General features: G+C 47.9%; 1 protein-coding gene across 13 annotated transcripts in view; it reads right to left on the reverse strand.

The window, feature by feature from the left end:
• Positions 1-450: 450 nt before the first annotated feature.
• Positions 451-14,580, reverse strand: part of CASK (calcium/calmodulin dependent serine protein kinase) — a 351,636-nt gene continuing 337,506 nt past the window's right edge. For all 13 annotated transcript variants that reach the window (XM_049107681.1, XM_049107679.1, XM_049107674.1 and 10 more), the window contains 3 exons: positions 12,941-13,143; positions 5,624-5,707; positions 451-2,458 (listed from right to left, as the gene is read on the reverse strand). In XM_049107681.1, coding sequence (XP_048963638.1) covers positions 2,282-2,458; positions 5,624-5,707; positions 12,941-13,143 — 464 coding nt within the window. In that variant the 3' untranslated portion in view covers positions 451-2,281. The remainder of the gene's footprint in view (positions 2,459-5,623; positions 5,708-12,940; positions 13,144-14,580) is intronic.

Raw genomic sequence — 14,580 nt, forward strand, 5'->3', positions numbered from 1 at the left:
AAATTGGCACAGCTTTGCTCTTCTGCTTGATCCACCTCTGTCAACATGGCTTAAGATAGGCATCATCAGCATCTCTGGCGATTTGGCCTCAAAGGGCCCGAGAAGGGGGTGTGGGCGTTTCTAGCAGAGGGGGAGTGAGTCTGTGTTCCCCATGTGTTAGCTGTATTTTTCTTTGTGCTTCACTGGAAAAGAGGTAGAGTGGGCGCTTCCACACCACGAAGAGCCCAGATTGTGGTCAATACCATCACAGGAATGACTGGCCTTGGCATCAGTTAGATTTAAATCAATCCTAACACAGCTTGAAACAACTCTTGAGGTTTCCCTTCTCCATCCAGGGTGGCCCTGGTTTGGTGGTTTGGTCACCCTGCTGTGGGGCCTCAACAGAAGCAGGTCACTCAACACCTGGTAAGTTGCAAATTCATCCAGTCACCGACAAAGGACAACATCAGAGAAAAAGAAAAATCATCGTTTAATAAGAGCTGGTGGGAGAGGAGGGTGACACCTTAAAAGGAGTATACAGATGCTTTCTCTGTGTGGTCTTTCAAGAGGAGCCGTTCAGCTCAGAACAAACCCTGCACATCCTGCCAAGGCACAAAGCGATGAGGCTCTCTAACCGACAAGAAGCGACCCGGATGATACGTTCTCAAGGATCCCAGGTTAATAGAACCATTTACACCCTGACACCCTAACGAAGAGTCTTCCACTGACCTCTGGCCAAGAGTTGGAAAACCCTAGCTTGCATCTCCTGTATTAGAAGAATGGGACCTCATGGAAGGGTGATGAGATGGTTCATGTGTCTAAAGCAACATGGACAGATGATTCTCCTGTGCCAAGGGATATAGCAAGAGGAAGGAGAAACCACAGATGGCCTCCACTACATGGGTGGTCCTCGGGCGCATTGCGCTCTGGGAGCCCGACGTGGTCCGAGCTGTGCTCTGGCAGAAAATCTTGTTGTCCTGCCAACTGATAGTCACTCCTGGGCCTTCCATGGTTCAGTGAGCATCTAACGAATTATAAAATCTAAAAGATCATCGGCTTGTAAACCTGAACAAATCTATAATGAAATGAAGGACCCAAAGGCATTTAATTATTGAACACATAAAAGGAAGTATATTTAAAAAAAATTGGTCAAACTGTCCTGTTAGTTATCATTTTAAAGGAATTTACAGGGCTGTTATAGATTATTCTTTTGGAATAATTCAGTTTATAGCAAGTGCCTAAACTGGTTTCTTCATTGCACAGTATATTCTCTTAAAATGGGTGCTTTAAAACAATTACATACATATTAAAAATCCTCATTTCTTTGCTTAATTAAAACGTTAATACTCTCAGACAACACAGATCTGAAATGGTGAAACCAGCAACTCCCCCTCCCACCTTACAACAAATTAAATTGAGACAAAATTACAAACACATTTCACTACAGGATTATTATTAATAAAAATCAGTTTCTTTTTTTTTTTTTATAAAGTTGCCCGAAATGCAAGGGATGTGCATAGGTTTACAACTTAGTCATAATAGCATTTTATTCTTACTCCCCTGGGCGTGCCCCGTGAACGGAATGTACTTTGCTGTAGATTACAGATTGTTTTGTCCAACACAGACACACCGACAGCATAAACGCTCGCGACTGTCCACATGCATTAAGAGTCAAGACCCAACTTCAAATCTCTAAAAGGTTTACAGGGTGCTTCAAAGAGACAGTATCACATTGTCTGGATGTTACATAAAGGACTTAAAAAAAAATACTAGTCTAAAAAAAAAAGAAAAAAAGGCCTTTAAAAATTTATGACTGTTTTGTAATCACTAGACTGATTATTTCAAATAAATAAAGGAAAGAAAGATATTCCAATCCATAAAATCAGACTCTAAAAAGAATGTAGTGTTCCACCCCCAGTCAAGGTAACAGAATCATTGTTTATTATTAAAATAGATTATAGAAAGCAGCATCTATTTTGTGCAGTTTTTAGGGGCCTTGGAAATAAAAAGCTATGATTTCCAAAAATATAACATTCCAAAGGATTGAATAATACATACATTTAAAGATACATTTTATTAAAGTTTAGGAGAACTGATTAAAAAAGATACTGTCTCTTTAAATTAGTGTGTAATTGTTTTTCTCCTCCTATCTATTCGGACATGACAATAATTATAAATGGAGGTCACACTACAACTAGGTAGTCTCTAGGGACCATGACCTGCTGACACAAGGCCGATAACAAAGAGACTTTTCCACGGATGAGGTGGCTCCCGGGTGGGCGTCAGGTATCTGGGGACAGGCCTAGTAGACCCAGGAGACCGGGACCCACTGTGGGGCTGTGCACACGAGCTCAACAGCTTCCTCCAGATGTCTGATTGTCTCATCAATTTCATTGTTGATAATTGTGAGATCGAAGTAGTGTGCGTATGTTCTCTGGAGGATATCAGACTCCTTCTGCAGGCGCTGGAGAGACTCATCCTAAATGGTGAAGGGATAGGGGGTGGGGCGGGGGGAGGGAGGAGCAAAGAGGAGAGAGTAGTCAGATTCTTGCTCTTTCCACATTTCTGTTCTTCCCAGTGGCAGACATGGTCAAGGCCAGACCTTGAGGTGCTGCATCTGGGCACAAGGCCAAAGTCCCCTTCGTGACTGAGCTGACAATGAGCCCCTGTGACGGCAGGGCTAGAGGACTGGCTGCAGCCTGGCGGCGCCCCATGCAACAGGTGCTCCATGTCACACCCCGCACGGGACCAGGCCCTCCTGGATACACACAGTGCCCTGCACGCCCAGGCCTAGCTGCCCCATCGGGAGGTCTCCCAGCTGGCAGCGAGGGCTCCAGTGCCCCCCACCCTTGGTCCCCGGGCCCTAGAGCCCAGCTGTACTTGCATCAAAAAGCTGCTGCCTTGGGCCAACAAATTAAGTTGCATTTTTCCCTTTTCTACTTCAAGGTCCAACATGTTCCAGGAATTCAATTACATATAATGGCCTGCACTCAACAGCAGCGGATGCCAGGCAAAAGCTTTTTGGATGTTACAAATAATGGATGAAATAAGGCCATTTTCCAGTTATGATGGCAACCGGCATCTGATGAATCCCCTCAAAGTGGTCTAGCCATTGGAAATGGCCAAATGTCACCAGGCAGAAGTACTCGTACCTCTTAGGGGAAAAAACTCTGAAGGAAAAGCAGCTACTGAACTCTTGGGGGCTTTGCTGCAATAACGGACTTCCCTCAACGCCTCCAGCCTGCTGCAGATTTTGAGAGCCCTCCTCAGGGTGAGCCCACAGGAGGAGGGAATTCAGTTTCCTAGTTTGTCACACGAGTCTTGAGTTTCGCTTTAGCCTCTGGATGGCAGTTCTTTCAAGATCAGGATCTCTTAAGGGCCACCAGAAAGTCGGCCTCTGGATCTTCATGGGGCGGATACTGTGATGCTGAACTTTCAATGGACAGATTCAAACTTGAAGCCAGAGAACTCTGTGAATCAAACTAACCCCCCACTGCCATCCCAACACTATGTAGGTGAGGTATCGGGCTGAGCCCTACCCTAGATACATGGAGCTACATACAACCCCTACCTGCTGATCTGATTAGCATCTCTCTTCCCTACTAGACAGTAAACGTGTCTTGTGTGCCCTGTCATCGCTGTGCCCAGCACTTGGCATTGTGCCTTGTACACAGTAAGCGCTTCCCACCAGACAGTACTGAGAGAGCAAGCCCTTGGCTGACACTGGCCATTACAGGGTCTGATGAGTGGTAAATCTGTAATTGAGATGGAAAGCTGTTCTACTAGGAAGTGGAGGCCGGTGATGCCAGAGACGCACCTCCAGAAAACCCAGAACATGTGGTACCTTCAGTAACTTGGGAGCCATGGCAGCTGCTTGGGACCCCTCCTCTTACCTGAGGCCCATCCATTATTTGTGAGAAACCCTCCCTGAAGAGCCCTGGTCTGTGGGTGCAACTCTCTAGAGAGGGGATCAAAAGTGAGGTCACTTGATCCCATCATGGCACCACGGTGTGGGTGGATGGGCACCGGGGAAGCTGAGAGCCCCACCCATTCTATCAGGACCCTCTGAAAGGGGCAGCCTCCAAGTTTCACCGTCTTTTACTGGGATTTCAAAGTGGGACTGGGTGTGCTCAGATGTTGGCCTTTAGCTAGCACAGTGTAGATGCGACCTCAGTTGATCACTATCTCCTAAGGTCAGATCAACACGCTTTCTGCTGGTGCTTGAAAAGCCTGGTATTTTCATTTTGGCTTCACTTTACAACCAACAATGGAGAAGCCCAATTTTGGGAAATGCTCATTCACCCAAGGACAGGAGTGCTTGCTGCCAGCCTGAGGAGATCCGGTTCCCACCACGTCACTCTCCCGGCTCGGGGATTCCACTGAAAACCACAGTCCTGGGCTTCAGAAACCACTTGCAGAGTTTATGATTTGCTCAGAGAGCCAGGCTGATGAAAACATGTGAGAAAATTTATGGCTGACAGCATCAGTTTTTAAATGTAGCTCTCTCTTTACAGAAAAAGAAAGCTTTCCTCTTAAGGATCATATAAGATGAAGCTATATTTGTCGGTTTCCTCCTTGGCAACACAGCTTGTCTGAAGGCTTGCCTCACGCAGGAGCAGGGTTTAACTCAGTGAAAACAAAATGCCTCTATTCTAACAGCAAAAGCCAGGGTTTATGGGAAGAAAAGATCTACATTCTAAATCTAGGAAAGACAACAAGGCTGTATTTCGTCACCTCCTAGCTGGTACTTACAGGCAATTTTCTGCACCATTTTGGCAGCTATGGAAAATTAGTAAAAGGGCAGGAAAATAGGCAAAGACAAAAACAAAACAGAGCAAAGATAATAATTCAAGAAAAATACACGGCAACCAAAGGATAAGCGCTAAGTGCACTGTGGGGCTTCAAACATGTGGGTGTATCAACGAAGATGGAAAAGTTGAGTTTACAAAGGCATATAGCTTTTGCAAAAGAATGACTAAAAAGATGAGTAACCTAGACATGTAAAGATTTAATCTTCCTTACAGGTATGCAAAGTGCAAATTTCTAGGGCTCAATTGTACTGTCAACTAGCTTGGGTGGGGTTAGCTGGTGTTAGCTGAACAGAGCCAGGAGCCCTCTCCTCTGCTGGTTTCTCTACCTGGCAGATGCAACGGGTCACTCTGTGCCGGAGTCTCCTCTTAAGAGTGAACCTGCAGCAGGTGGGCACCGATGTGCTGACCACGTTAGCATCTGCCCAGCCTCAGAAGGCCCTCGGAGTCAGCTGAGTACTAGAGGGGGACACCAACCATGGCAGGCACTGCTCCAGACCGCTGAGCTGAGCTGAGCTGGCCCAAGACGCAGATGGGATTGGTTTCTAGGTTGGCTCATCTCTGGGGACTGCGTGGGTCCCAGGGCAGAGGCTGCCACTGGGCCGAGGTCAGGGAAGCCCTGGAGCTCTCCTCTGGCAGAGGGGCCGAGGGCTGGCCTGGGGGGCAAGGTGTGGGGGCTGCTGCTTTGCTCCATGGGGCCCCCTGGGGAGCGGAGGCAGCCTGGCCAGCCTCCGCCCCTCCGCCCGGCTGCCTGGCAGAGTCAGGGCTTCCTTCTGGAGCATACAGCGCCCACGGGTCCCTAAGACGATGGGCCATGGAAATGGACCAGGCCTTACCTCATTCAGACCTGGAGTGATGGTTGGCGCAGCGATAAACACGACAAAAGGTGCAAACTCGGCGGTTCTCAGGACCTTCAGCGCCTGTGGACCAAACACGGGAGACTCAGAAGATGAACAAACGAGGAACTTCCCATTCAGTTTTCAGTGAGGGAGACAGACCCTGAGAGACTCCCAAATGCAGGGAACAAGGTGAGGGTGCCTGGAGGGGGTGGGGTGAGGGGATGGGCACTGAGGAGGCCACAGGATGGGAGAGGCATGGGGTGTTATAGGCAACTGACGAGGCACTGAATTCTGATGAAATGAATAATATACTATATGTTGGCTAACTGAATTAAAAAAAAAAAAAGCTAGTGAGTGCAGCTGTGGAACGAGTCTGTACGAAACCACCTGGCTGAACAAGCCTCTGACTCAAACTCCCAGCCCCGCAGCAGCACATCACCAGCTCTATCCGTGAACCCTCATACTCCTTTCCTTCCGAAGGATGGACAATAGCCATCAGCAAGTGAAAGCTGACCAACTGGATGTTTTTTATGAATCCTGTGAATAAGTCAGACTTCCTTACCCTCAGAAAAGTCAACACCAGGGGCTCCTGGGTGGCTCAGTTGGTGAAGCATCTGCCTTTGGCTCAGGTCATGATCCCATGGTCCTGGGATCGATCCCCTTGTTGGGCTCCCTGCTCAGCAGGGAGTTTGCTTCTCTCTCTCCCCCTCCCCGCTTGTGCTCCCTCTCTCTCAAATTAGGCTGTGTTCACAGTCCCCCGGATGAAAGGTCCCCGTGGGCAGGGGCACCTTGTCCAGGGCCCTAGGCTGCAGCAGCTAAAGGAGCTCAGTGGCCCCAGGGGGTTGCTGTGCCCACAGGAAAATGCTGTGTTCCAGGGAGGGAGAGGGAGCCCCGAGGCCAGTTCACTTCCCTCCCGAAGCCTTGAAGCCTTGCCAACGTCCACCGACTCGTTGACTCGGGTAAGGGATTACTCATCAGCTCCCGGCCACGAGGACGTGAGCCTCCTACGGGTTGTGGACTCTCCTCCACAGCACAGAACCCTGCATCCGCAGGCACACACTTCACAAGAGACTGACAGGTCCTTGACTTGTCTGCATCGGTGGGGAGGAACCTCTACTGTCCTTTATATGAGCATTTAACGTGTCTATTCTGTTATCTGCATGTTTTGCTTTCTTGATGACTTTTCAATCGTGTGCTTTGTCCTACTCCTATTCCTCCCTCTTTTGCCTGGTTGACTGTAGTAGTAATCAGGCTGGTCACTCTGCCTCTGTACTAAAGCCTGCTGCTAGAGGGACCGATCTTCTGGCAAGGCAAATCCCACTGTATGGCTCCTTTGCTTCAGACCCCTCGACCCCCTCTTGGCCTGGGGATAAAATGCACACTCCTCACCGTAAATGGCAGCTCCCTCCCTCCTGAGCTGGCCTGTGCTTATCTCATCAGCCTCCCTCTGCCCTTCTCTGCCCCTTCCCTTCCATGGACTGGCCTTGCTGAACTACTTCCAGTTCCAGAAAGGGCCACGCTCTCTCTGGTTTCCCAGACTTTCTCTTACTACTCCCTCTGTCCAGACTCTCCGTCCCTATTCTTCCTCCTGCCCTGGCTGAGTGATCCTTTAGCACCAGTGTTCTTTTGTCTTCATCCTTTGGGAGCTCTGTGCTAGCTCAGGTGCCCCTCCTGGGTGCCCCCAGGGTACCCACTGCACCACACATGCAAGTGCCCAGATACTAGAGGGTGAGCTTGAGGGGGGAGGGCTGGGTCTTGTTTGGTTGTCTCCTTCCTGCCCTGGATGGCGCCTAGCATAAACAGTCTTCATGCTAAAATGAAAAAGTGTCACCTATGATTGGCAGAGGGCACGGTGTTCTGTGGCTGAAGGGAATCTCCTGGCCTCTGAACATACAGGCTCGTGAGAGACAACCTGGATAATAAACGTCTAGTGCAAGGTTCTCTTGCACTGTGATCAGGTTCTGGAATCTCAGGAACAGTATCGCCTTGTGGGTTATGGGAGCCTGGCCCATTGTCTCACTGGTCCTATAAAAATGCTTCAATTGTGAATGTCACATTCCCCTTGTGAGAAAGCTCTCTGAGCCTGCTTATGCTCATTTTTGACAGAGGTAATTGGCAATTTCTTTGCCAACCCTTTTGTGATTGAAGACTTCAGCAAGGAACAAACATTCTGGAAAAGTGCATATACAGCTCACTCGTGCTTAACGGAGATCTTCCTTTAGAAATCCTCTTTTCTGTCATTATTATTTTGGGCCTCTCCACCCTCCCCATGGCCCATTCCCCATCCTTCCTGTGCTCATAAACAAGATGGATACAGGGTCTGTGGACAGGTTTCCTCATCCACCACAGGCAGCCTCTGGGCAGCTGAGCTGGGAAGATGTTCTAGTGCATGGGACCTACCCCGGCTTCTGTCCCTGACACTACTTCGAGGGCCAGATGGGAAGTCTGTGCAGCCTTGATGTGGAGTGGAAACTACAGGTGAGGCAGAGACGGACACCCCAGGCGTGGAATGATCCTCTCTCTGCTCAGTGTCCCCAGCCTGACAACCACTCAGTTTTTCAAAGATCTTAAGGTCTAAAGCTTGCCCTTGTATTGCAACCCTGGAAAGCACGCTCCACGGCAAATGTGAGCATCCTGCATGTGCCCCTTCTCCATGCGGCACGTAGGCCCCAAGCCTTTAGCCATCAGGACATGGGTCCTTCCGTGCTTACTGCACACAGCTGGCTGTCACTGCAGGCTGTGCTTGCCACACTGATTGTGTCCAAGGACTAGGTTCTCATCCCTCAGCAGGTAATCCCAAAGAAAGAACTGGCATACTTCTAGGAGATGAGAATTATGGGATCCAGGATACTCCCCTCTCTGTCCTGCTTGCCAGGAAGTTCAGAGCCAACCTGCATGCTGATCATAGTAGCTACAGGAGCTTTCTCAGGGCTTTGATGTTCGATTCCTAGCCTATGTTATTTTCTCCCCCCCTCTCTGTTATTTTCAAAAATGAAAAGGCCCCTCAAGTCCGGAGTGAGATTTTCTTGTCTAGTAGCCCTCAGATCTTCAGCGGAGTCACCACACATTTCCTAAGTTGTTCTTGAACAACTGTGTCTCCATTCTCTGCTCTCTACCTATGGGTCTCAAGTGTTGTCTCTGAGCCCAAGGTCTAGGGTCGCTTCAGGGACAGCAACTGGAATTGCTTCACAAGGATTCCATTCCCTCAGGCTGGTAAGGGGGGGGGGGAGTGGGAGGGTGAGGGTTCAAGGTCTCTAAACCTTCTTCCTTTCTGACTAAAGACAAGATACAAAATCTGTTAGTATTTACAGGGAAGGATCGCTTTCTGAATCCCAGAGAGGACGGAAAGTATAGAGAGACTGCCAAAAATACGTTGGATTCAAACAGCCAAAGCACCATTAGTTTAAGATTTAAAGTCAAGTCTTTAGTTCTCTTCTGTGGAGACAAATTGATTTTACGGCACCTATATGGCCAATAGTTCATCCCTGGTTACCATGTGTAAGGAACAAAAATGCATCTGATCAAGTATCTACAATGCAGATAGCTTTAAGATGGATCTGCTTTGCAAACTTAAAAAAGTACATAAGGGCAAGTGTCTGAGTCATTTTGTATAAAAATGTAAGGGTTTAAGGAAGAGCACAATGACCCCAGAGATCATCTTTCACAGAACAGCCCCTAGCTCAGAACTGGGCTCTTGTTTTAAAGTGCAGATTCCTAACAAGACAGCAGCTACCCTGGCTACCCCTTGCTGATAACATTTCCCACTATGGGCAAGAGCAAAATCATACATGCTCTGCTACTGTTAACTTTTTAAAGTCACAAATAGATAAACCAGAATAAAATGAAAATCTAAAACCATCATGGTAAGTTCTGGTGACACCCTGGTGCTAAGATTATTTTTGGAGCCATGGTTTTATTTCAATGAAAAAGAAGTTCTATAGTTCTTCCTCAGGTTTTGACTGCCTTATCGATTTTTCTAAACATTAAAAAAAAGATTTAAATCATACGACTATATACAAGGTGGATGAGGTTAAGGATTCCCAGGGTGGAACAGTGAAAGGAGGCTGGGGCCAACTGTACAAAAACCAAAGCCCAGGCCAACACTGTTCAAGCTCAAACCTCCCTCTCGGTTGGTTGTGAAACCTTGGTCGAGTCATGGTTATCGTACACCTCGATTCTTCATCTACGAAGGTTGCTACTGATACCTGTCTCAGGGTTCCAAGGAGTTGGGGAGGAGTACTCATGTTTGCCAAATACACAGCATGGTAGGAACATAGCCTGTTCTTCTCATCTTAAATTTTTTAAAAAAGATCTTATCTATCTATCTATCTATCTATCTATCTATCTATCTATCTATTTATGAGAGAGAGAGAGAGAGAGAGAAGAGAAGAGAGAGAGAGAGAGAGAGGCAGAGACACAAGCAGAGGGAGAAGCAGGCTCCATGCAGAGAGCCCAACGTGGGACTTGATCCCAGGTCTCCAGGATCACGCCCCAGGCTGAAGGTGGCGCTAAACTGCTGGGCCACCAGGGCTGCCAAACAGTGTTCTTCTTTTTACAATCTTATTTTTAAGTAATCTCTACACCCAATGTGGGGCTTGAACTCACAATCTGAGATCAAGAGTTGCATGCTCTACCAACAGAGCCAGCCAAGTGTCCCTGTTCTTCTCATTTTAAAAGAAGCCAGGTTACTGGTTTGCTTCTAGTTTAATCTTTACTAAGACCCTCTAGATTTAAAGTTGGACCACAACGTCTTAACATATATAGTGTCAGACATGTGTTCAGTTTGGCCTGTCTAAAATAAGCTAAGATGGCACTGAATAATATGCCCAGACTCAGTGAGCACCAGTGCTGGGTGGTCTCCCTACGGTGCACAAGTCAGCAGTGGCAGACATGAGAGGGGTTTTGAAAACGCCACATGGCATTTCTCCTGTTGGGGAGTTTTTGATGCACACCAAGGGATGAATATCACCCTCACCAGCTTATTTGTATTCTTAGCTCCTGACACAACACTTGGAATATAAGTGTTTCACACAAGCTGGCTGAGTCAAGCTCTCCGTGGGATATAGTGTATGTGTGGGATCACACAGGCTGGGGTGGGAAAGGGTGAGGAGAAAGGTGTCCTGAGGACAGAGCCTCCTGGAGCCGGCCTCCTGAAGGTGGGCTGCCAGCCTTGCCTGGCCTGTGGGGTAGAAGGGGCAGCTGCAGGGCAAAGCCCAGTGGCTGCGGACTGTGTGGGTGTCTGCAGCTGCACCCCGAGGCAAGGGCCCTGGCTTGAGTCTATAGTGGGCTAGCATGGTCCCAGGCAGGTGAGCCCGGGACCAGCGTGGTCGACCATGCCAATGAGGGGAGCAGGCCCTGGGTGATCCCTGGTCCCACCCTCTGGGGTGGGGAGCTCTGAGCAGTCACAATTCTGGGGTAGGGACAGGAAGGTGGGAGAGAGGAATGCAGTGAGTTCATCCAGCAGTAAGGGGAGCAGGAAAGTGCCCAGCCTGGGGCAGCGGGTGCTATGGGGCCCGGGGTCACTTGTAAAGGTGACTGCGTGGTTTTCCTGATAAGGCCGCAGCACGCCCACTCAGTGGTGCAGAGCGATGCATGCCTAGGCAAGGGTGTGGGGAGAGCTGGGCACCAGGAGGGTGGCAGTGGCAGTGGCAGGTAGGGCAGAAAGCCCTGGAAAACGGACCTGGGTAATGCGGAGGGGTCTGAGGAGCCCTTCAGCCAGCATAGTGCTACAGACATTACTACCAGCAGAAAAAGACATTCAGGTGAAGACCAGTGTGGAACAAAGGAGAGGATGGTGAAGACCAGGCCCAGGACTGAGACTTTGCCTCTAGCCACCCCTGGCCAGAAGATTTTTCCTATCCCTAGTAAGGAGGGATTCGGAGTTAAACAGAAATCCAGCTATATTCCACATTATATAATTAGTTCTCGAGAGGTCCAAGTTTATTGCTAAGTAAACTGGATGGCGTTCACTGCTCTATTGCTTTCCTCCCCAACCCCTTAACCACATTCCAAGTTCAAGAACCCCATCAGGTGCTGTGAAAGGAAATGGGGGAGCTCACTGGCCATGATGGTAGGATCTTGGAGCTGAGTGACTGAGCTGCCAGGCCATGGGTCCCACAGACCGTGCTGACTCAGTTTCCCTCCTCCCTTTAGGGATGGCTAGGGGACCAAGCCTCATAGGGTGCCCTTGAACAGGGATCGTCCTGGCCTGTGACAGCCAGGGAAGCCTAGCAAAATGGGAAGCTGGTTGACCATTTCAGCAGGTGGTATACAAATTCTATTTCTAAGTGATAGGGATTTGGGGCATAGACTGGTCTTAGAAATGGCAGGCCCAGGAGTCTCCTGTAACTTGCTCCGTGTTTACAATATCCTTTCTACTGGGCTTTAAGTCTCCCTTCTGCTGGATTTGTCCTCAGAGATGAAAAAAATAGCATGTCTGTGTTTTTTTTTTTTTTTAAGTAATCTCTACACCCAATGTGGGGCTCTAACTAACAATCCTGAAATTAACAGCTGGATGTTCTACTGACTGGGCCAGCCAGGCGCCCCAGCCTGTCAGCATTTTTGATGCAAGGCCTCTCTCACATGTTTGGCTTCCTTACATGTTTGATGTGTGGCTTTCTCCTTTTCGAGTTGGATAGTTCCCACTGCATCTAGGTTAGGCCTTCCCTACAGATTATCTAGTCATCCTAGTGTCTGGCTCTGAGTCCTCGAAGCTTTCCATATCCCTCCCAGTTTTAGCCTGGGGTTGGGCATCATCCTCAGTAAAGAGACGGTGGAGGCTAAGAACCACCATAGGTCTCCAGCCCCGCTCCGTCTGGCAACCCCTGGGCTCACTCATGCTTGCCTTCCTAAAGCCAGGGCTGCATTTCAGACCAGACCCAGACCCCAGGATCAGAGTTCCCTGCTGGTGATTAACAGAAGATGCTGCCAGAGGCTTTAATGGTCCAGCGTGAGCTGTACTGAGAGAGGAAAGGTGGCTGTTGTGATAACAAAGCACCAGAGTCTCATCCTGAGGTCACATTATTGTCAGATTTCTGGCAGGCACGGACCCAATCAGATACTTTTATTGAGCTGCTGAGTATAATGAATCTCCTAAGAGCATATTGTTGCTTCTTAAATACATGGTGTGTGCACTGAGCCCACTGATAAGTCAGTTTGCATTCTAGACTCTTAACCCATGATGCCTGCACTGCTACTACTGTCCTATGGCTTATTTATCATGCGGTCCATGCCGTTCTGATGGCATTTTTGATTTCAGAACCTGAACTTAGCATGCAGGCAGGCTGATGGGGTCTGCAAGTGGCCACTTGTTACCTGAGGCTCCACGTCCAGGATTGCAATCAGCCCCTGCTCATGGATCTTCCGGATGGTCTCCAGTTTTGTCCCATACATTGCATCCTCGTGGCTGCCATACTCCAAGTACTCGTTATTAGAGATGTCTTGCATCATTTGGTCATGAGATACAAAGTAGTAATTCTTTCCATTTTCTTCATCTTTCTTTGGAGGTCTGGTTGTATCTGCAAAGAAAGTCATGTATCAAGAGAGGCTCAAAAGGCTGAGCTCATGAGCTGACGCTCCCAGTGGAATCTACCCAAACTCCATCTATTCTTAAAAGCTGTGGATTCTTTAGTATATGTCTTGTGCTCTGTCCCATCCCTGGTAGCTTTGTAGAACTAAATTCTCGACACCATATTTATCTGTGTGACATCAGACCACAGTAGCTGGTTAGTTGTTTGATTTGGTGAATTTTTTGGTGTCTAGAGGAGATTTAGTTCATCCCTTTGTGGGCTACCACAGGAGAAAGACACTAAATGACCCAAGATTAACATAAGTTACTGTATGCCTTAATGCAGTTAGGTCTTAAGCAGAAGGAAAAAAGAATAAAAAAAAGAAAAAGGAAAATCACATACAGACATTTAAATAAATTGAAATTAAATAAAATTGAATGATCAGTTCCTCAGTTTCACTAGCCACATTTCAAGGGTTCAGTAGCCACATGTGGCTACTGGCTGCTGTAGCGGACAGTGCAGATACTGAAAACTGTCACTATCAGAGAAAGTCCTATTGGATAGTGTTGCTCTATGGCAGCTTCCAAAAGGAGATTGTTAGAATATAGCAGAAGGTGTACTACACTGAGACTACAATGACCTTGGCCAGATATGATCACAGTAGTTAGTAAAGACCTACACCATGAGCTGGCAAACTCATGGCCTGTGAGCCAAACAGGGCCTGTTTTTGTAAATAAAATTTTATTGGAAGACATCCATGCCCATTTGTTTACATGTTGTCTATGGCTGCGACAATGGCAGACTGGAGTAGTTGTGACAGAGACCATATGGCCGTCCAAGCCTCAAATATTTACTATCTAGTCCTTTAGAGAAAAGATTTGCTGACCCCTAACCTAAGGTGATGTGTTCTAAAATATCAGCCAATAAGTCCTAGTTCTATGGGATAATAACAGAACCAGGGTTCTGTAAAACACTGTTTAGAAAATGTTTTCCCAGACAAGCCAGGAACACTGGTTTAAATCTTCCTTCCTCTCACCTCTTTTTTCCTTCTTTCCTTCCTTCCTCTCCCCTTCCCCCCTCCCTTCCATCAGTTTCCCTCCTTGAGCAAGGACAAATTTGTGCTCCTCTTTGTTGTGGGCCTGGGTCCAAACCCACGGGGAACTCCCTGCCCCAACTAGACCAATAGAAGGTATAAGTGCTCAGGGACATCCAAATGTGGAGGTTTTATCTATTTCATTTTAAATTTTATTTAAATTCAATTAATTAACACATAATGTCTTCATCATTTCAGAGGTAGAGTTCAGTGATTCATCAGTCTTGTATCACACCCAGTGCTCATCATATCACGTGCCCTTGTTAATGCCTGTCACCCAGTTACTCTGTACTCCCACCACCCCTCTCCGGTGACCCTCAGTTTGTTTCCTATGATTAAGAGTCTCTTATGGT

This window comes from Canis lupus, chromosome X (assembly GCF_003254725.2).
Source record: "Canis lupus dingo isolate Sandy chromosome X, ASM325472v2, whole genome shotgun sequence".
Lineage (NCBI taxonomy): Eukaryota > Metazoa > Chordata > Mammalia > Carnivora > Canidae > Canis > Canis lupus.